At 45.3% G+C, this 21,762-nt stretch overlaps 2 protein-coding genes and 1 long non-coding RNA gene across 29 annotated transcripts in view; 1 reads left to right on the forward strand and 2 right to left on the reverse strand.

Moving 5' to 3' along the window:
• On the reverse strand, positions 1 to 11,228 carry USE1 (unconventional SNARE in the ER 1). Of its 7 annotated transcripts, none has more exons than XM_042862023.2 (10): positions 10,880 to 11,017; positions 8,290 to 8,438; positions 7,625 to 7,689; positions 6,474 to 6,523; positions 5,579 to 5,657; positions 4,914 to 5,066; positions 4,308 to 4,326; positions 3,679 to 3,709; positions 3,219 to 3,381; positions 1 to 2,727 (listed from the first exon to the last, which is right to left on the reverse strand). In XM_042862023.2, exons 2-10 carry the CDS (start codon positions 8,423 to 8,425, stop codon positions 2,545 to 2,547), a joined length of 879 nt encoding a protein of 292 aa, XP_042717957.2. In that variant the 5' UTR covers positions 8,426 to 8,438; positions 10,880 to 11,017; the 3' UTR covers positions 1 to 2,544. The 7 variants fall into 7 exon arrangements, with proteins under 7 accessions (XP_042717957.2, XP_065434635.1, XP_065434634.1 ...); XM_065578563.1 differs by lacking the exon at positions 8,290 to 8,438 and adding an exon at positions 6,668 to 6,750 and having other exon boundaries at positions 10,880 to 11,016; XM_065578562.1 differs by lacking the exon at positions 8,290 to 8,438 and adding an exon at positions 6,668 to 6,750 and having other exon boundaries at positions 7,625 to 7,795; positions 10,880 to 11,016.
• Positions 11,229 to 11,277: 49 nt separating this feature from the next.
• LOC112060000 (uncharacterized) lies at positions 11,278 to 21,561 on the forward strand. Its single transcript, XR_002889307.3, has 3 exons — positions 11,278 to 11,853; positions 11,966 to 12,046; positions 21,426 to 21,561. It is a non-coding gene; the product is annotated as an uncharacterized LOC112060000 (long non-coding RNA).
• The window catches only part of MYO9B (myosin IXB), a 77,491-nt gene continuing 69,352 nt past the window's right edge, over positions 13,624 to 21,762 (reverse strand). For 9 of the 21 annotated variants that reach the window (XM_065578548.1, XM_065578543.1, XM_042862019.2 and 6 more), the window contains 7 exons: positions 21,499 to 21,604; positions 20,543 to 20,674; positions 19,099 to 19,222; positions 15,861 to 15,908; positions 15,152 to 15,291; positions 14,709 to 14,836; positions 13,624 to 14,559 (listed from right to left, as the gene is read on the reverse strand). In XM_065578548.1, the coding sequence (XP_065434620.1) occupies positions 14,123 to 14,559; positions 14,709 to 14,836; positions 15,152 to 15,291; positions 15,861 to 15,908; positions 19,099 to 19,222; positions 20,543 to 20,674; positions 21,499 to 21,604 (1,115 nt within the window). In that variant the 3' untranslated portion in view covers positions 13,624 to 14,122. Of the gene's footprint in view, positions 14,560 to 14,696; positions 14,837 to 15,151; positions 15,292 to 15,860; positions 15,909 to 19,098; positions 19,223 to 19,620; positions 19,718 to 20,542; positions 20,675 to 21,498; positions 21,605 to 21,762 lie in introns of all 21 variants that reach the window. The other 12 variants (XM_024108200.3, XM_065578547.1, XM_065578542.1 and 9 more) reach the window with 6 other exon arrangements.

Here is a 21,762-nt window from a genome sequence, read left to right on the forward strand (position 1 = left end):
TAAGTTTGGTAACCTATTTATGAATTAACACAGGGGATCGGTGTAGATCAAATCGTACAATCAAAAAATGCTTTTTAAATACAATCGTTAGCACCTCTCCCAAGAAGCCAGTCTCTCGCTCGTTTCTCTGAATAGACTGCCCCCAAACAGTAGTCAGTCTCATTTTCCTACCAGCCTTGATTTTAGAGCATTATACAACTATTCTCAGCAATCCTGCTGAGAGTAACAGAACACAGCAGGCAGGAAGCACTAGTAACATGGCCACCTAGTGCTTTATAAAAGTGATCTCTTCCATTTCCTTCTCTTCCTCACAAGCGATTTAAAAATACTTGAACACCAGACACACCTATCTAGCTTTCACCAGCAACTGCACTTAGAAGAGCAATGCAAGTCCTGCCTAATTTTGAAGAATCATTTTCCAAGTGTTTCTCTGGGTCTGTTTTGCACATACACAAGTTTCTCTGCCTTGGGACCTGGAAACTAGATTTTTTTCCTGGATGCTTTTCAAGTACTCTCATTCTGGGCTGGGCTTCGGATTCCACAGGCACAGCCTCTCTGCCCTCTACACCCCCTCCCCCTCCACTTTACCACAGTCACCCTCACCCTAACAAAGTATAATTTCAACAATACCACTCGTCTGATTCTGGACACAGTAACCCTTCACCACATCACGTGAAGTCTGATCAACTCTAGCAGGTTGTAATTGATTACTTTCTCTGTACATCACCACCCTACATCCTACAGAACGTGGATGCAAAGTGTTTGTCAACAAAATACAGCCTGGACCAAAGTCGACCTTGACATAAGTGGGTGCAAGTCTCATTGCAGTAGATTGAGTTTCATCTGTTTACGGTAAGGCTAGAGTTGGCTCACTTCAGCCCCGATCCTACAAGGAGAACAGTCCAGGCTGAGCCCCATCACCCACGCAGGCCTAATGGGCTCCCATGTAGTTCTCACTGCAGGATCGGAGCTTAGATATACAATGCATTACAAAGGTAGCCCATAAAGAATTAGGAAGATAGCACTTTTCAGGTTTCCTCTGAGAGGCACTAGATAAAGGCAGGAGTTTGGAACAGTGATAGTTTTCTTACAACGTGAAGTCATTAAGGAGGATTTGTGTGATGTTACAAGGTACACATTCTACTACAGATGAGTTTGCTCTTAAATCTACATGATCTGCAGGAATACAGATCACCCCAGAAGCTGCAGTATAGTACTGTGCAACATTCACTTGCTATAGAGAGAGAAGATGGTTTTGCTTCTAATTATGAAAATCATATAGTAATAAATAAGTCCAAGAGAAACCAATACAAACTTGTACAAAATAGACAGCAATATACAGAATACCAACAGTAACAATTTGTAATAGGGTGACTGGTTTAAACTGAAGTGAAAGCAGGCAGTTTGCAGTACTGATGCTTTAAAAGTTAAGGCGAGAGAGAGAGAGAGAGAGAGACAGAATCACACACGCTCTCTTTATGAGCAGGTTGGGTGGGATGATTACACCACTCTCTTTCACCTAGTACAGCATGCCAGCACTTCATCAAGAGCAGAATATGGCTGAAAACTTCAAGGTATCTTCCACTAGAAAAATGATAAGAGTTAAGGAAAGCAAACATGCAAATAAGCCTAGCTCAGAAGGTACAGGCCGATTTTTTCCTTAAGTAAATGCCTTATTTAAAGAGAGATCAACTTCCTCAACTCTCATTTTATAGTGAAGCAACAAGATGCGTAGGCAGGCAGGTCTGCAGAGTACACTGCACGTTTAGGGCTGAACAGCCACCATCAGCTGCTTCCTGAAGGAATGGAGTAATGGTAAATGACACGTTCTGTACTTCGGTTGGATGTTAGGGTTTGTGATTGTAAGAGGAGATGAGTGGGTTTGTTCAAGCTTCCCAAACTAGATGCTTCCAACCTCTGTCTTCTCCCACAACTCCAGGCTTCAGGAGACTTCAGTGACGAGCATCCATTTGGCAGAAGGGCAAGGCTGTGAAGTTAATTTTCCTTCTTGACTCTCTAACTCAAGGGGACCCACTCAATAACAATGCTCCCTCCATATCTGCTACAGGCAGGTTACAAAGACAATCCTAGCAAGGGTCCTGTTAAAAGTCGGTGGGTTTCTAAAGAGCAAATATGGTCTTTAATCCTTCAGTTGTGTACTGTGCTCCCTTATAGAGGAACAATAGCCTTAACCACATCTACCAAGGCACCTGGAATGATCTATTTCTAGGGCTATTCCACTGAAAGTGCCATCTTTATTGCAGTTTCGTTCTCAAGAAACAAATAACCCTATTAGCCAAGCAAAAGGGATATCGAGTGACCCAACTTAGGAAGCCTTTCACAAGGTGTCCCACCAACTCCAGTAAGGACACAAGGAAGGGATGGAAGACTAGGCCCTTGGTGACACCCTTCAGGATATGATCAGAGGTAGGTAACTGCCTTATAGTGAGTGCTTACCAAACTGGTCAAAGAGACTTGCTGGGAACGAGCAGAGGGTCACATACTGTCTAGCTTCCTACCTGTTGCTCCTGGATGCTATACAAGTTATCGGAGTTTAGGGAAAATTCTGATAAAGAGGATCATGCTAATAAAAATAAAACAAACTACAATTAACATTATCCAGAGCAGCCAGTTGACAGATTTCTTTGCATGCTGCTCAAGGCGTTCAGATTCATCCTTCAGCTTCTCAAAGTTATGGTCTGCCATCCTGAGAGAGTGAGATAACGTCTAGGGAACAAACAAAGAGCAAGTGGTAAGTCAGATTTGATTTGCAAGATGAGAAAGACGACATCTTAGTACTTGTCATTGATTAAGCCAAGTTATGCGGATGCAGCCTAAACAGTAGAAGCCATATTTCAACAATGGAGAAGAGATGATTAGGCCAGCCATAAATACCAAACACCATGGTTTTCAAACCTGAGTAGTTAAAGATAGGCTCCCCTAAAGCCGTCTGTAGGCACCAGATTGTCAAAGGCGTCAAGTACCTACAACTGACTTCAGCAGGATTTGTGGGTGATCAGCACCTGAGAGTCGCACCACTTTTACATCGGGTTTGGAAGTTTTGGCTATTTATTACAAAACTAAAGAATCTATAGTAAGGACCAGTTGCACTATGGAGGACGACAGGTCCTTCAAGCAAACTCCCCCTGCTCCAGTCATATTTAGAATTAAGTTACAGAGATTCCAGTTTACCCCATATCTTCGCAAATTCGTGCTACCTGGTTATCTTGTTTAATAACGTTCTGTGCTGCCAGGGTGTTGTTTTTGAGACTGCGAGCCAAACTCAACATTTCTTCAGCCAGCTTCTCCTGCATGCTGCGATGATGCTGTAACACGGCATCCAGCTCAGTTGCTGACTGCTTCTCTTCAGATGCAAGGCCTCTGCAGAGCACAAGGGAGGAAATTTAGGACTCATTGGGAGTTCTCGTGGACTGTTCTCAGTGGTTTTTAGATCACCATTAGGTGATTCAGAGCTGCACTACAGCTCACAAATCTGATTAGATGACAAGAGCATTCAGAGCAGCAGTTTGTTAAAACAGCTAATAAGAAACCATTCATGTTTGGTGCTTCTACCAATGAGCATTTAAACCTTCCTAGCTGAGTTAATAAAGTACATTCAGGAGTCAAAGGCCCTTGCTTCCCCATCACAAAGAGTCAAAATATTAAACTATGACTTACTTCCGTTTCCTTAAATTTAGCTCCTCAGACTCTGGGGGGGAAAAAAAGTTTGTATTTTAGCAGATAAAAATCTCCAGGCCTGGATCTCTTGTGGAAAGCTGATGCACCAGGAAACTAAGCAGGTAGAATTGAAAACTGCGGAAACAAAACTAAAGACTCTGTAAGAGGTACGGGGGGCAGGGGAGAGAAGAGGTTTAAATCTAAATTTAAATTTAATAGGTCCATCTAGCCCAGTATCCGGTCTTCTGACAGTGGCCAGTGCCAGGTGCCCCAGAGGGAATGAACAGAACAGGGAATCATTAGTGACCCATCCCATCACCCATTCCCAGCTTCTGGCAAAAGCTTGGCTTGTTGCCTCTAGTCCTAAGTTAGATTTGTAAACTGTTCAGGGTAAAGACTTCAACTACACAGAATCTAACCCAACGGGTCCCTGATCCAAACTGGGAGCTACTGCAATCTCAGTAACCAAGCAGACACTATTAGTTGCTTTACGTGGTGGCTCACGAGAAGAGTCCCAGGCTGGCAAACTACTAAAAAAAACAGAGCATGCTCTGGCTTGTCAGGCAAGATGTGTCACCCCTTGTTCCTCCCCACACACATTCCAGCCATCTGCTTTGAAATAAACTTACCATTGACAGACAAGGGATCCTGGGGAATGGAGGAGGAGAGAGAAACACAGTAAGATTACACATGCACAGATGAAGTGACTGCAGCCTTGCATCAAGCAACCCCCATTACCCTAGAGTATCCTTTGTTCCCAACATTTCCGATCATAAAATCCAACACCATGAAGCAGGGGCCGGCTCTCCAAGAATCCACCACAAGAGGTTGAGAGAGCCCAGGCTCAGAATTGTAGCTCAGCTCTCTGAAGGGCAGCATAGAATCAGAACTGGAAGGGATCTCGAGAGGTCACCTAGTCCAGTCCCCTGCACTCATGCTGCCAGCCGAGTCTGTGCTCTCCCAGGGAGAGGGCTGGTTGTAACCTCTGTACACGGGGCCTCAAAGCATGAGATTCCATTTCACCAGAGGCTACACGATTCCCCTTGGCTCTGCTCCTACCCCCACGCTGGAACTAGATGGCTGAGCACTGTTACTAGGCAGGGTCACTGACAGTGGCCCATATGGACCTGGTCACTTCTGGGTTGGAAGGGGAGTGCCAGGGGAGCAGCTGGCTGAGGCAGCAGATCTCTCTTGAATTAACAGTAGCGACAGGCCAGCAGCAGAACGTAACTTACCGTACCAAGCAGTTCACTCCTCATCTTGCCTGTGTAGCGAGCCTTTGTCTGCAGATGAACCATTTTAGTAGCTGGGGTTCGCTCTTTGGTTGTAGTGGGAGTTCGGCCGGGAGCCAGGAACTGATTTGCCAAGGCCTTTTCTGCTGACGACAACTATAAAGAGAGGGCCAAATTAATCTTGTGCTCTGCAGAGGAGGCTAGAGAATAACCAGGGAGATCTTCTGCTGCTACTTCCTGCAGAATGGAAGGTGAGTGAGCGGGCATGACAGCAAACACTCAATCCAGTCTAACTGCAGCACAGCTCATCAGTAGTCCATAACTCAGTAGACATACACAGCATTGTACAAAGGGCAAACGATGTTGAGCAAAGACAGCCTGCTCCCAAAAGCTCACAGCTCAAAGGCGAAGGGGACATCATAAACCACAGAAGACACATTTCCCTTCTTGGTGGTTCTCTGAGGGGTGGGCAGAAAGAGTTTGTACCTCTAAATATCAACCCCTTACATTTAACAGACAAGTTCCCAAGACACATTCACTCAGGATTTTGAGAGAAAGATTGTGCATGGGTGCACGAAGAGGCCTGCTTATTGCTTTGAGATGTGAGAGAGACAGACAAAAAAACGAATGCTTGGTTAGTCACTTCAGGATGGACAAAAGGTTCTTACCAATTTTTCAGCTTCTAACATTCCCTTTAAGAAGTCCACTTTGCGGGAGTATTCATTCAGCAGTTCACGGGCAGGCTTGCTGCAAGAGTCAGAAGAAACGATGAAAGCCAGAAGAGTCAGTATTTCCTATTGCAAGTATTTCAGAAAGTCACATGCACGTGGAACACTCGAGATTAAGGCAGCATTTTCCAGCAGAAACAGCTTAGAGCTAGGGTCACCCTCACTCGTAATTTCTGAAGGACAACGGATTGAACTGGGCAGAAAGATCAAGTATCACTTCTAGAAGTGGCCTCTCTAGGACAGGGCTGAAATGCAGCAGCTAGGGATGGTGAGTGGGGGAGGGGGTTGTAGCTTGCTGTGCTGCTGCTTGTGTTGCACCTTTTCGGGTGACACTTGCATGTATGTCCATGGGGATGACAGAGTGCAAGGGAGGCACACGAGCAATAATGCTGGAGCACCAGGGAAATGTTGGAGGCTTTTTCATTTAAATGGCCCAATACGACATTTTGACACTTCGGTGCCACCTGTCTGAATAGGCTGTTAAGGGCTTTGGGGCTGCGACCGTGTCTTTCTGTAGGTTTGTGCAGCACCGTGGGGCTCAGATTATAAATGGGGCTTCTGAGTGCTCCTGCAATGCAAGTGAAACAACAGTCCCTGGGCTGTCTTTACCGATATTCACACGCCCTCCCAACAGCAAAAACAACTTGCAAAGTGAGCTCTAGGGCTATAACTACAAAGGGCATCCCCTAAGCACAAACCATTCTGCTATCCCCACAGTCCTGAGTGTCCCACAGCTTCAGTGTTCCTGGGTTGTGTCTATTTCCCACCTAAGAGGTTACTTGAAAAAAGAACACACAATTGCCTTCCAACCTCAGTCTCAGAGACAGCATCTCACCTTGAGTGTTTCTTTAATGCAAGGAGCATCTCTTCGAGAGCACCTACATACTAAAAAAAACCCAGACAGTTGTAAGAGTTAGGATTAACAGGAAGCAGTGTGGCAAATGCTAAAGGCTGTGCAGATATAAAGCACTAATGATAATGAGGACTGTTATTGTTTTCATAGGAAGCATCATCCAGTGTTGTTTTTACCTGGGTTAACGTGGCTTGTCTGACACGCACACATACACACTCTTTAGAGCCTGCATCTTACAGTCTTAATGAGCGGATCATCACTGGGAGACAGGATAAGGAAATGCAGAGTCTAGCAGCCTGATCTTATCAATGGCACTTATGAATTAATGAGATAAAACTAAGCACTGTGGGCTACTCCCAGCATCTCTTCCCCCACCCTCCATCTCATAGAGGCTGACAAGGCATACAATTGGCCTCTCAAACCAAAATTTCCTTCCCACAAATGGAAATAAGCCTCCCAAAATAGCAACCATCAGCTTGAAATCTAAGATGCAAAAACCAAGTTAGCAAGTTTCAGATGCTATACCTGCCAACTTCTGTGATTTCACAATATTAAAAAAAAAATAATAAAAAAAAAGTTTCTCCTCCATTATTGCTGTGCTGAAGACACACACTGACCAGAGGGGTGAAAAACTGATTGCACCAACATATACAGTGTTGGAGAAAATGAATAAGGAAGTGTCATTTACTCCTCCTCATAACAGAAGAACTAGGGTCACCAAATGAAATGAATAGGCAGCAGGTTTAAAACAAACACAACAAAGTACTTCTTCACACAACGCACAGTCAACCTGTGGAACTCTTTGCCAGAGGATGTTGTGAAGGTGAAGGCTCTGTTTGCCAGAGGTTGGGAGTGGGTGGCAGGGAATGGATCATTTAATGATTGCCTGTTCTGTTCATTCCCTCTGGTGCACCTGGCATTGACCACTGTTGAAAGACAGGATACTGGCTTGGATGGACCTTTGGTCTGACCCAGTATGGTCGTTCTTATGAAATACTCCCAACATACACTGAGAAACTCTTTAATTTTTCAGATATAGTGACTATGTATAAGTAGTAATATTAGCAGGTACAAATATTTCAGACAGTGATTTTTTAAATTGTAAAACAACCACTTTAGAATCCAAGACCCACCCCCTCATGGAATTTGCAGCAAACTGGACTGGAATCCTGCTGTGAGGCCCTCTGGTTTCTGAGAGCTGTAATGCAGAATAAATTATCACAATGGTCCCTTCTGGTCTTGGAATCTGTGAATTCTGCAACTTCATGTAAGTTGGAAGTGAGGGAGACGGGTTACTGAATTAACTATAAAAATGAATAATGCAGTCAGTCAGTACAGAATTCCTTCTGTTATTCACTTTTTATGGTGTCCAAGGTTTTACTGCCACACTTCTGCAGAGAGTACACACATGTATTGTGAATGCTATCAGGGAAGGACACTGGAGGTTTTGGGAACTGGGTAGAAGGCAGCTGAAGACTTCGGCACCCTGATGGTGTGGTAGGCGAAAGTGAAGGGTTTTCACTTCAGGTCCCCATCCCAACCACCGATGCTCCATTGAATAGTTCATTGACGTCTAAGGGGACAATGGTCATAACATCTTCACTTCAGCAGGAATAAGGCATCTTTTCAGGAGGTTTTGGGTACTGCGAGTTGGAGAAAGACCTAAATAGAAAGGTCCTACTTCCAAGCAGCAGGACTGGGCTCTGCAACTCTCTGAACAAGAAAATGTCTGCCCTGCCAACCCGTAGATTACCCTCCATCATTACTGAACTTTTAGTTTCCATAAACAGCCACCCACATGGTACAACCAACCAGTTCCTTCTGGCAGAGAAAGAAAGCTGCCAACAGGAAGCCATCAGAACTGGGCAAGTTAGACTGTGGATTAGTGAAGTGATGCCCATCTGGCTGCAGTCACCATCCCGTGGGGACACCATCCCATTACATTTCCTGCTGAGAGATATTCATGTTCAGTTTCCATCCAGTACATCCTATTACAGTGCCCCTGCGATAGTGAATGAACAGGAATTCACATGCCTGGAAGGAAACTGGCAAAACAAACAAACAAAACAAAAAACTGAGGCACAAGGCCAATTACAAAGCAAAGATCAAGTGGAAGGGAGTCCCTCCCAAGAAACAGCTCTCTGGCTCCCAGGTGCAATGTAGAGACTACAGAGGAACAGCTGGCATGAGAGAAGCAACACCTGCACTGCTGGCTCTCAGAAGTCTCCTGCCTACATTGACCAAGGGCAGAGCGTGGAACATGATCCAAGCTATAAAGAGATCGCTTTGAAGTTTATTCCCAAATCTTAAAACTCCTTCTCCAAGGGAAATTCTAGCAATAGCCTGAATAGAATACATGTTCCCACAGCCATCTGCTTTATTTATCACAACCACAGAAGCCATGGAGTGACACTGATTAATTTGCTGGTGTGTCTCATCTATCTGTAAGCCAAGAAATTGTATCTCTAGGCAAAGCCTTTTGTGCCTTATGAAGTACCACATATCTACTTCAAACATGAACACGCACTGCACAGCCCTGCTATACCACAAGCTACAGGATAAAAGTGGTATGACATACAGCATAAACCAGAGGTTCCCAGATGCTATTTTCATATGGGTCCCTCAACTTCCATAGAGCAGCAAGATCTCTCCCCCCGGGCAAACAAAGGACCGACATGCAAGGGGTGCGTGTGCATTAATGATACAGGCTGCACACATCTTGGAATATTCTTGCTTACACTGGGGCACAGAATTGCCTACTGCTCATATTCAACTTTTCCAAAAACTGTATCTAATTTCCCTCTCAGGGATGACAAGATAGCACTTTGTTTTTAGAGAACAGGATTCCCCTAACTCTGAACCTCCATCTCCTCATATGAAAGCAGGGAGTCTGGCAATCACAACAGGGTTCTTCCACGTGTGTGGAGTAAGGGTGACATCCAGTGGCCACAGCCAGGATGATTAAACTAAGATCCTTTAAATCCTGGCAAATTAATGTCTCCTTTCTTCACAACAATATAGTTCTGAGTAAATTAGACAATTCTGAGAGGCCAACATCCCAGGGCTTTGGAGCTGTGCTCCGGCTCTAGGCAAAAACCTGCAGCTCTGCTCCAAAGCCCTGCTTGAAGGCCCAAGTGAAACACTACAGTGGAGTAAGTCAAACAATCAATGATCTAACAAAAAATATGAGACACAAAGTGGGTGAGATAATATCTTTTATTGGACCAATTTCTGTTGGTGAGAGATACAAGCTAGAAGCTTCCCACACCTGAAGAAGAGTTCTGTGTAAACAGAAGTTGGTCAAATAAAAGATATTACCTCACACACCTTGTCTCGCTAATATCCTGGGACCAACACAACTACAACACAGCATACATTTAAAAAAAAAATCCTCAGATTTAACGTAATCTCACTGAATAAAGCTGGAGAAATCGCCAAGAGAAAACATGATGTGGCTTTAAATTTGCTTCAATACTAAAGTCCGAGGACACCTATATTAGATTTATCTCAGTAAAGCTGAACGGTATCTCCCAGTCAGAAAGACTGGGCTCTAGCCAAGGAAACCAAATACACCAGCCTACCCACAACCCTGGACATGTCAGTCACTGAAGACTGATACTGTGGCAGGGAAACTGAACATCTTCCAAGAAAACATCAGAGACTAGAAACTTTAAGATTTCTCTCCTACAGCTGAACTGACTCAAAACAAGTTCTCTGCCAAGGGTATCTCCTCCCAGTCACATTGCTTGCAGCTACCAGGGTAATCAAAGACATGAGCATGTTAAGGTTTATGACTAAGACTCTGACATTCCACTGTAGCATAGGCAAAGCCGTTCAAAGAAGCAGCTTGAGAAGTCTGCAGACAAAATGGCTCATCAAGCTGCTTTGGTCACTGCATCCAACTAGGGCCTACACACCAGCGGGAAAAGGACCAGGGCCTGCTCCCAGCCTAAAGAACGGGATAATCGAGCCAGGCAGAACTGTGCTGCTACAGTCACACTTGCAAAATCCAGTCCCGCCCTCCGCACTTGCTAGGCTAGTGCGGCATCATTAGAGGGCTACAGAGCCGCGTTACGTCCCCCGGGATCCTACAAGAGAGAAAGAGCCTCAGGCGCTGCAGAGCGTCCCCGGGCGCCGGGCAGCAGCCAGGGCACCACAGCGGGGTGGGGCGGGCAAGGGAAGGTGCCGGGGCTGGAGCCCCGCTCGCAGGAAAGCAGGGGGCACAGCCGAGGGCGGGGACGGGGACCCCTCTGCCCCCGCCCAGGGAGGGGCTCTGCCCCCCGGCGATGGAGCCGCGGGAGCGCCAGGGGCCAGTGGCGCTGGAGACTGCCGGGGACGCCGCCTCCCGGCCGGGCCCCGAAACCCGCGTCCCGGGGCGATCCCGGCACCTTCTCCAGCCGCCACTCGTCCGGCTCCCGCCTCTCGGCCGCCAGCGCCTCGCAGCGGCTCAGCAGCCGCAGCAGGTTCAGCTCCAGGCGAGTGGCAGCCATCGTTCCGACCCGGAACCGGAACCCGGCGCACGAACACTCCACTTCCGGGTCAGCGGCGGCTGCCAATGTAAACAGCAACGGCTGCCTCCACGTAGCAGGGGCGGGGCTGCCGCCCGCGCGGACACGTCACCGGTGGGGAAGCAAAACAGCCCGGGGGGGGGGAAGGGGAAGGAGGCGGTCCGCGGTCCCCGAGCTCAGGGCGCGGCCGGGCTCCCCCCAGGGGCTGCCGCGGCGCCTGCGCAGAGCCAGCCCGGGCCCGCCCCCAGGCCTGGTCACTGGGCGGCCCGCTGCTGACGTGGGCGCAGTCACGGGCTGAAGCCGCGTTCTCTGCCGGCGCGCGGAGCCGCCCAGTCCCGGGAACCAAGTGCCCCCTCCAGCCGGGGCATAAATAACGCACGAGCAAGTCCAGTCCGTCGGAGCTGCCCGGGTCACGCAGCGGCTGGTCCAGGGCCGCGTGACCCAGCTCGGCGCTAAGGCCATTTCAAACGGAAAACCTTTATTAGCCCACTGCTATTTCCACCTGTCACCCCGCCCCGTGCCTGCGCGCCTGGACAGCCCAGTCCCTCACGAGTGACGGGAGCGAACCTCACAGACGTTTAACACTGAAATAGGTTTACATTTGAGCTACAGCCTTTGTTTCATGTAACCTGCTCACAGGCCTGCTGTTAATAGGGACAAAACAGCTGCATAATTCCCCTAACTTGGGAGAAAATTCCTCCTTGAAACATATTTCTTCACTATCACCTTCAAATAATCATCCTCCACTGCAAAGTACCTGGGGTATATGGAGGGGAGAACATCCACTGGCAGTTGAGCTAGTAGACTGGGTCTGGGCAGTGTTGTCTGTCCACTTTAGCTTATGACCACCTAAGGTAGGACGCTTTATGCCTAGCTCTACTGTACTGAACACACTGACAGGGGTCAGCTAAGACATGCTGGATTTATTCTGTTCCTGTGACATTCCCTTCCATTGCGGCCATCTAGGTTCTGCTCCAGCATATGCATCCTGATGTGACACTACCCCTCAACGCAAAACCCACAGATGGCAAGCAAGAACAGGATAAGGTTAGTCCAGTTTATAAAAGGCATGGTCATTTTTGTATATGTTTTTGCTATATATATAAAAAACACCTTTCAAGGTATATGGAAGATATTTTAAAGAGTCTTAGTAGCCTGCCTCAATTTGTGCTTGGGGCTACCTGATAGTGCACAGTAGAAGAAAATGATTACTCAGCACCATGGCAGTTAATTCTGTTCTGATCTCAGATAGGAGGTACAGGTTTTGTTTGTTTTTTAAATTATGCCCACTAATTTCGTGTCATATGCCAAGAAAGAAAAAAGCAGCACAGTTTTTGTTCATGATGCCCACCTGACTGATGGGGGCGTTCAGCACCTATTTGTAAAGTTAAATACCTTGCTCGAGTTTTCCAGCTCACCTCTAAGCTTTAGAGCAGCAAACGCCACCTGCCAGGGTCTACCAGAGTGCCTTTTTATGTCAGTGTGCGCTCCCCCCTGACTCAACAGCAGCTCTGAGTGCAGGGTGGAACGTTGGTTCCTTCATCACTAGTTGTTACAGCAGCACATTTAATTATAATAAAGCAGCAGGACTGGCTGAATGTTCTCTATCAAGACTTCTTTCCTCAGAAAATTGGGTTCTCAGTTAATTTTTTGTAAAAAGTATCTGCATTCTGTGGAAAAATTTGATTTTTTTTATTGAAAGTCTGAAAACGGAAGGATACTTGAGAGTTGTAGTTTGGGTCTCCTGTGCTTCCATTCTTCTCTCTGGGGCAGGCTTTCCAGTTAGACTTCTTCTCCCATGATGCCCTACAGCTCTGTGACTGTTGTAATGCCTGACCCTTCCCACTAAGACACGCTGGTGTATCATGAGAGATATAGTCAGACCAGCCTTTAAGGAGCATGGTGGCACTGAGGCACCCAAACTACAATTCCCATGAGCCACCATAACAACATTTCCAAATCCAAATGTGATTTTGTTGTTTTTTTTAGTGTGGTTTTTTTTTTGCTAAAAATTCAAAATTTTCCGTGGGAAAAAAGCTCCATCTTCCTACCAGCTCTAACAAACATGTATGTAGTGCTTGGCACTCTGCAATAAGGAGATTGGACGGGATTCCTGATTGGAGCCAGTAAGCAGAGTTCCTCATATCAGCCAGAAAGTCAGCTGGCCCCATCTACACTCACAGTTCACATTGGTAGAGCAGAGACTGAACAGTAAACTCAGACTGACTCACACGGCCCAGGTTTTAGAAGCTGTTTGTGCTTGCATGTCCTCATGCCTGACCCTCCGTGACTTTTGCAGCATTGTGCTACACAACATATGCTGAACAAAGCCTTGCACAAAGTTGCCCACTGCAACAACTGCATTTGCTTAGCAATGCGGTTATACTTGTACACAAAACACTGAACTCTCAGAAACATTCCATGGTTACACGGCCTTTGGTGATTGGTATTTACTCTGCAGAACCCTCTCCAAATCCTTTTATGGAAGTGGTGGGAAATGGCATCCAAATCTCAGGGAAGCAGATCCACTTTTGCTCAGAATCAAGTGTCTTCTCTCCTACTAAAGGGCTCTCTGGAAATGGCAGACACTATAGCAGTAGGACACTGATAACCTAACACAAGTATTTTTAAAAAGTGCAATGTATTAATAAACATTTTTATATATTTTTGGTCTCAGTTAAGGCTATTACATTAACAATTCTGTAAACCACAAAAGAACTTCTCATAAAACATACAAAAAAAATGGAGTAAGGCAAAACCTAGGGACTCTAATTCACCTTCGGACCTATTAGAGCCCATCGTAAGCAAATACAAAAAGGCACAGCAGGAGAAACTAAGGTCACTAGAGTCTTCCTGCAGACTCAAGTCTCTGTATTTTACTCTGACCAAAGCAGATTTAGATTCTACTTTCCCCCTTCCCCACCAGTTTCTTTTAATTTGTTTACAAATAGCAGGATATTGTTTGTTTTAAGCAACCCTGCTTAACCCTTAGAGTGCTGAGAGTTCCAGACTGTGACTCCAATGACTTCTTAAGGCAAGTGCACAAGTTCACAATCCTTAAAGGAGGGTCAGAGCTAAAAGTTGTGGTCCCAATTTTTAAAAAATTCCAACATTTTAAATATTTCATTCATCTATGCATGAAATGCGTGAGTAAGGGTCTGAAAACCTCCGCTTCACTTTTGCTGTTGGTTCATATTCGTCCAAAGGTTCCTGAGTTTGGGCCACAACAGACCCTTGTGCAATGTATACGGAGTGAATTTTATCAGTTCGCCTTGCTAGCCGGTCCCTCCGTCTCACCACTGGCTGAGATTCTTCAGCTGTTGTTCTTCCCTGGGATTCTGTCAGTTTGGGAATCCCATACGGAAGTTTTATATTTGCCGTCGGCATCACTGGATTTCGGCAGGGGACTTTCATCTTGACCAACATTGATGATGGTCTGCGCCTTGTAACTGAGGAGAATGTAGAGGCCAGAGGAAGAGAAATGCTGGGTCCTCCACAAGAGTCTTTGGCAGGCACACTGGGGCACTGACCATGGCACTGGAATTCAGACAGCATGGTTCCTTTAAAGAAAGGAAAAGCGACTTGGAATTAAAGTGCATTTTAAAAAATGTAAATTGACATGACTGGTTCTGACCAGATGTCACAAAATATGTAAAATATGAAATAATGTAGAAGGTAAAAAAAAAGCACACACTACCTTAATACTGACCTTCAGTATCCAGCCGCCCTATTCGGTCCTCTGGCAGGCTCTCCGTGCTCACTGAGGTCTCAGAGTCTAGATTTTCCTCATCAGAGCCTTGCTGGTCAAGCTCAGGCAATCGGTAAGTTATGTCTTCCCTGCATCAAACACATATAGATCGTAGCACTCCAGAAAGACACTGACTTACAATATTTACCAGTGCTGCTGACATGAACTATTCTAGGCAGAGCAGACTTTAGAAGCAAAGCAGTCCTGGACCTATACCTCACCAAATTTCATCTGAAAATATTTCCTTTGCCTGTTACCTTTTACTGCCTCTCCTCTTCTCCATTCTGACTTTGTAAATTATGTTGGAAATGCAACACAGAAGTAAAGCAGCATGCTGTGTTGCCTCCCAGGACATGAGGCATAAGCATAATGGATTTAATTAGAAATGTGAAGCCGGGACTCACTTTTCCTCTTTTATTGACTGTATGCGTTCTATCAGAATCTCCTTTTCCCGGTTATCAACATCAGACACCTCATCTTCCTCCCGCAGTGATCCCAGCTCAGGGAAGCTGTTGTCATTTCCCTTGTCTTGGGGGCTTTTACTCTGTAAAAAAGTTGGATGTGTCATGCTTCATGATCAGGAGTAGGATCTCTCACATTACCTCTGGACAGAAAGTTAGTTATAAAAGACAGGCAGGCGAAAATAGGGCAAGTGAAGGGCTCCCACAGAGGTAGTGTGTGTGTGGGGGGGTGTTAGTAATTCATTCCATATATACAGATATGTTTGAATAGGTCACACAGTAGTTTTAATTTGCCTTGAAAATTTAAAATCAACTGATTTATTTTAACATTTTTCTTTTTTCACGTTTTTCAATGTAGAGAGTACGTTTGCCAACACTTGTTTAGCTGTGAGAGTTAACTACAAATTCTTGTTCCATTCAGTATGAGCACAGGTTAGAACTTCATTAATAAGAAATAGTGAAGTGAGGAAGGCATTGGATAATAGCAGTGCATGCATTCTGGGGAAAGGGCTGCAGTGATGCATGCAGTCTGGAATGTTTTGAAATTTATTTCATACCACATAAGTTATAATAAGCAGCAAATGTCCTGTCATGCTGTGGTGCCATAGGAGAATTAACCATGCACTATAAACACATCAGGTCTTGTACATACCAGCACCCCCTCATAAGGAGAAGAAAACCCAAGTTTTACAGGCCAGAGCTAGAGAAAGATGAAGACCAAATTCACTAAATCATGGTAACTTCAGAAAGTTGTTTTTTCTGATACAAAGTTTTAATGCAACTCTTCTGATGTCAGACTTAATGGTAATGTCGATAGTTCTATCACTGATATTTTGCATTGTATGTGTTTGGAGGTTCCATAAAAGCAATATTTAAGGTTTTAAAAACATTTTGATCTACCCAAGCACAAAGATATTGGATCTTTCATTATCAAAAAGAACAGGAGTACTTGTGGCACCTTAGAGACTAACAAATTTATTTGAGCATAAGCTTTCGTGGGCTACAGCTTATGCTCAAATAAATGTGTTTGTCTCTAAGGTGCCACAAGTATTCCTGTTCTTTTTGCAGATAGACTAACATGGCTGCTACTTTGAAACCTTTCATTATCAAAGACCTTCTTACTCCATTGAACATATTTTAACCTCCTAAAGCAACTTGTTGGCAGTATCAACTGGAGTCATATCAGTAGTTTTCTAATTCTTATTATAGGTCAGACAGATCTAGGTGGTTTTCGGGGTTGTTTTTTTTTTTTTTTTTTTTTTAACTCTAACTGATTTTTCACTTGTATCAGATTTCTAGTATTTTTCACTTATATACAGACCAACTGTATCAGGTTTTGAATCAGCAAATAGAAGGCCACTATCTTGAGGTCCATATGTGGAATCGCATTGCTTGGCTGTCACACTTCTTACATCCAGGATTAAAACCAGACATGCAAGGTTAACACATACTTGTCTAACATTATTTAACTGCCAAACAAAAGGCTCTCTTCATCCCATTGATTTTAAAGCAAAACTCCACAGTGAAGTCTGGAGGGAAGTTCTGCCTTAATTTTTTTTTTTAAATCAATGGCATGATGAGGCCAAAGAATTGTGAAGAAGTCTCACTCAGTGCAAGTTCTGTTTGGTACTGAGAACCTTTGTTTGTGCAGTTAGACTGCAAGTCCTTTGGGGTAGGGGTGGTCACATGTCTGACACTGACGGAATTTCTTGTAAAGCACTGGAAGCGCACACAGTGATGTGTGTCGGCTTTTCACTTGGGCTGACTCAAATCCTAGCTCCACATGTACAATAGTTTCACAGCAACAGAGGGGTAGCCGTGTTTGTCGCTTTTTACAGAACCAGACTAAGAGTCCCGTGGCACCTTATAGGCTAACAGACGTATTGGAGCATAAGCTTTCGTGGGTGAATACGTATGCTCCAATACGTCTGTTAGTCTAGAAGGTGCCACCAGACTCTTTGTCAAGTTTCACAGCAAGTTCCCTAACTCCAGTTCACTCCCTACACTTCTACCTCTGGCCTCCAGATATGTTTCCAAAGAGCTTTTCTTTTTGCATTTTAAATTAGGAAGTTTTGTGGTACCACTTCCATGAGAGCAACTATAGTTAGGGTTACCTCAGCATTTCCATGATAACCACCATTTTCAGTCACTCATAGCTTTGTAAAACTCTCCCCCCGTTTGGGTTGAAATTTTTCCAGGCCTGGTTCCTGCTTAAAGTGGATTTTTTGTTTTTGACTTTCCCCCAAAAATTATTCAGCCATTTAAGACAGCAGGAAATTAATTAACTTTTACTAATTGTTGTGAAGGCCAAGACTATAACAGGGTTAAAAAAAGAACTAGATAAATTCATGGAGGATAGGTCCATCAGTGGCTATTAGCCAGGATGGGCAGGGATGGTGTCCCTAGCCTCTGTTTGCCAGAAGCTGGGAATGGGCGACAGGGGATGGATCAATTGATGATTCCCTGTTCTGTTCATTCCCTTTGGGACACCTGGCATTGGCCACTGTCAGAGCACAGGATACTGGGCTAGATGGACCTTTGGTCTGACTCAGTCTGGCCGTTATGTCCTTATGTAATTATACAAAAAAAAATTTGTTTAAAGCCACTCTAGTGCCAAAAAAGGAGGGAAATAGCCCTCACAAAGGAAAGTGTCCTGGTGACACTCCGTGTTGATTGTGCCACATTTGGAAATTGCTCTTCTTACATGGGCAGTAGCGTGGGCAGGAGTTACTACTCTGACAATGATCCCAGTGCTGGCAGCCTGTACCGTATGCACACTTGAAGCTATACACTCATCTCTCGAGTCCCCTAGTCCCAGTCAACCAGTATCTGGTAAAGGGATGCTCGTCCCTCTGATCTCTCTGAACTGCCTCCTCAGCTGAGAAAAATGAACACTGGGGCTAGGAGCCCGAAGTTGTAGGCCCACCTCTTCCATTCAAGGGCCTTAATTCTCTGCATTCCACAACTTCTTAGGAAAGCCTCAAACCACTCCTTTTGGCAGGGGGGCTGGAACAATTTGTATAGTGGGGGTGCTAAGAGCCATTGAACCAAACTGTAAACTCTGTATATCATGGAAACTACTTCAAGCCCCAGCACCCGTAGTTCCAGCACCTATGCCTTTTTGGAGGCAAATACCATTGCCCCTGCTTGAAAGAAGCAGTAACTGAGTCCCAGAAAGGTGACATGACTTGCTCAAAGACACACACGGAGTTTGTTGCAGAACTAGATACAGAATCCAGATCTCTGAGTGGGTGACTCATGTTTTATACTAAACCACCGTGCCTTAGAGAAAAGATATCAGCTCTTTGTACTATGCACAAATAGATACATAATTTATGATTGCTCCCACCACAAACATTATGCTTTTGATCACCGTCCATGCCATTGCAGAGCTAACTGTCCAGGAAGCTGTCAGAAAGGGGACTTTGAAAAGCTCAGCGATGCTGAGTGTGCCATGGAAGTATCAGAGACTAAAGTGAGAGCACACTTTGAACAAGTGAATCACCATATCCTCTGAAATGAAGGAATCCCCTTTAGGTTACTTGGCACCGAACAGGCACAACCACTTCACAATCCTACTTACGGAGTTGCTGGGCTGGTGCCCAGATGTTCTCTGTACTTACATCATCAAGAGGGGCTCCCTCCCCAGCACACTGAGCTCATTCAAACTCAGACTTCCACATGGAAAGAGGCCTAGTTCCCACTGCAACACTGGGCTGGGCCGACCCGACCCCCTTTTCATTATAATCCCAGATCAGTAACCAGCATTTGGTCTTTGACAAGCTGAGCAGGCTGGGAATGGTGAGGCTATCGTGCATTTCCCCCACCCCAAGGAGTCCACGATAGAGCCCCTGTTGGATGTGGGGGCTGTTACTCATTGTAGCACTTACCGTGTTCTGCCGGAGCAATGAGAGTCGGCGGAAAGCAATGCTCTCAGCTGCTTCCAACTGGCTAATTTCATCCATTTTAATCTTGTATTTTCTCATCTGCTCCTTTATTAGCATTTCCACACACCTGTGTGAAAGTGCAAGAGTTCATTCAGCAACCTACTCCCTGGATACTTACACATGCTTTGGGGACAACCATGGGGGATGGGATGTGTCACTAACACATGGACAGATCTTCAAAAACACTGCCAGTGAATACACCCAGCTCAGGGATGTTAGACACACATGTGGATGGCCCCCTCTCAAACCCAAGTCTCCAGAGGCACTTTCTTTACAGGGTGGTGCTGTATGAGTGCAGGGTGAAGAGTCTACACAGACAAGCAGGACTGGGCACAACCAAAAGCAGTGCTACAGATGATACATGTTCTTACTTGGATACCCAGAACCTTGCACACTGTGTCTCCATGCAACAATGGTAAGTGAACAAGCATCACCCATGGCACTAGCTATTTCTATTTCCTCTACCTGCTGTCCTCTCCCTGCTCCGGCACAGACACTGGTGGATATAGAATGTTCCGGCAACTGCCCTTGTCCACCTTTACATCCCCACAGGAAGAGCAAACTGAATCAGAAGTTGGAAAAAGCCACTGCTTTATTATTTTTCAAACATTTCTTTCATTTCTGCTCTGGCTCTTTATTTAAAATGACGGAGGCAGGTCCAAGGCCAGCAGCGTAGGAAGGGTGGGGATAAGCAGAGAGAGCTAGAGAAGCTGCAGTAAGGCCAGCGATGCTAGTGATTAGCACAAAGAGGATATGGGCACAACTCTCAACTAAGAAGGGAGGCTCAGAGGTAAAGGCTGAAGGGCTCCCAAGTAGGCAAGTGACAGTGTTTAATTTCTGTGCCATACCATGTAAGTAATGGCTCCTATCTCAATACAGCTATAGGACAGCTGTTTATACAGGAATGGTGCTACTTTTTGGCCAAATTATGATTTTATTTTACACATATAGATTAATACCACCATGCTGTACATATCCCCCTCCATCCATCCAAGCCCTGATTGCAACACAAATAAAGGAATCAGATTTATAACATTTTCTAGCATTAGTTTGAATTCAGAATTGTTAAGACTCTTAATTATTAATAAAGTTACAGTAGTACCCTGATATCCTCATCAAGATTGGGGCCTGTTGTGCCAAAGCCACAGACATCAGTGGCAGAGCTAGGATTAGAATTCAGGATTTACTGGCTCCTAATTCTGCACTCAGTCCTCCAGCCTATCCTGCCCACAGGGCTCGAACAGTTTGTTACATTGGATAGCTCTAACATGAATCAAACTGCAAGAGATAGACAAGGTGCACATAACAGCACCAGAGACACACACCAGCTGAAAGGGCAATTTCACCTCATACAGACTTCTGCAGCAAGCCAAGTGCTGAGACTTACATGGTTGTCTTTGAGACGTCCTTCATACTGGTTAGTGGGTCAAAATTATCAGGGCAGCGCAGGAGACATGGAGCAAAGACAATGGCCAGAGCATTGGGTGACATACGGTTGACGTCTTCTATTAGGGCCACTCTGAAATTCAATGTTTGGAACAAAATGAAAGTTTCTTAGTAAATCTGGATAGAAAACAAATGATCTGATCAAACTTTGCTAGTGTCTCAGCATGGCAGCTGAGGGGGGAAGCTCCAGAAGGTTCAATGCACGCAAGAGGTTAGGGAAACTTTTTTTTAAACAAGTGAATTTTACATCTTGTTGCATGAAAGAGAACATGAATCCACGTAGACGGAGGTAGCCTGGATGTGCCTTGGCCAGCCACTCTGTGCCCCCCTCTCTTGTGAGTCAGTTATCACTCTATTTTCAGGTTCCTACTTGGGTCCCCTCAGCTGAAAGCAGATCCTTCCACTTCATGCCCCCTTGCCAGCAGTACCCAGCTCATCACTAGAACACTTACAGTGCTCATGTTGCTTCTGCCATTCAACTGCGCTAACATCCTCAGAGTATCTGCCACCAACCACACTAATCCCTGCATTCCAGGCTGCTCAAACCCACCACCACTCAACTAGGACTTGCAATGCTCTCAGAGCTAATGCTGCTTGGCTCACCTGATACAATTAGACTGGCTTGCAGGAAAGAGAGAGCACATGCGTGCACACAAACTGCCAACCCTAAATTCTCACCCTGGTCATGTCAGTCTTTCACACAAAGCAGTAAAATCCCCACTCAGATCCCAAAAAGGGTCAGGCGGTCAGAAAGCTTCCAAGACAAATTCAAAATTCCACATGATAAATATACTTATCTCTGGTTTACGTGGCTTTTTTAACAGTAATTGGAAAGTGACACCAGCGAGAGAATGGACCCAGCGCAGATAAACCCCAAAGGAAAGGAAAGATCATTACTTGACCAGGTGAAAGATGAGTCGCTCCAGGGTGTTGTGATTGGCTTGTGGGAGTTGTTCAAGGACACTGTAAATGGCAACAAGTTGCTCCTGCTTTTCTGGTAACTCTGCATAAGAAGAGACGAGCACAGCAAGATCTCAGGACACTCAGGAGCTCACAGCAGTTCTAAAGCACCAGTCAATTAATGCCAGAATACGTGAATGCTCTTGGAGGTGTTTGGGGATCTTAAGCTAAAACCATCTCTGAACCTCTTGTGTTGCTTAA

The sequence above is a fragment of the Chrysemys picta genome, chromosome 25 (assembly GCF_011386835.1).
Source record: "Chrysemys picta bellii isolate R12L10 chromosome 25, ASM1138683v2, whole genome shotgun sequence".
Taxonomy (NCBI): Eukaryota; Metazoa; Chordata; order Testudines; family Emydidae; genus Chrysemys; species Chrysemys picta.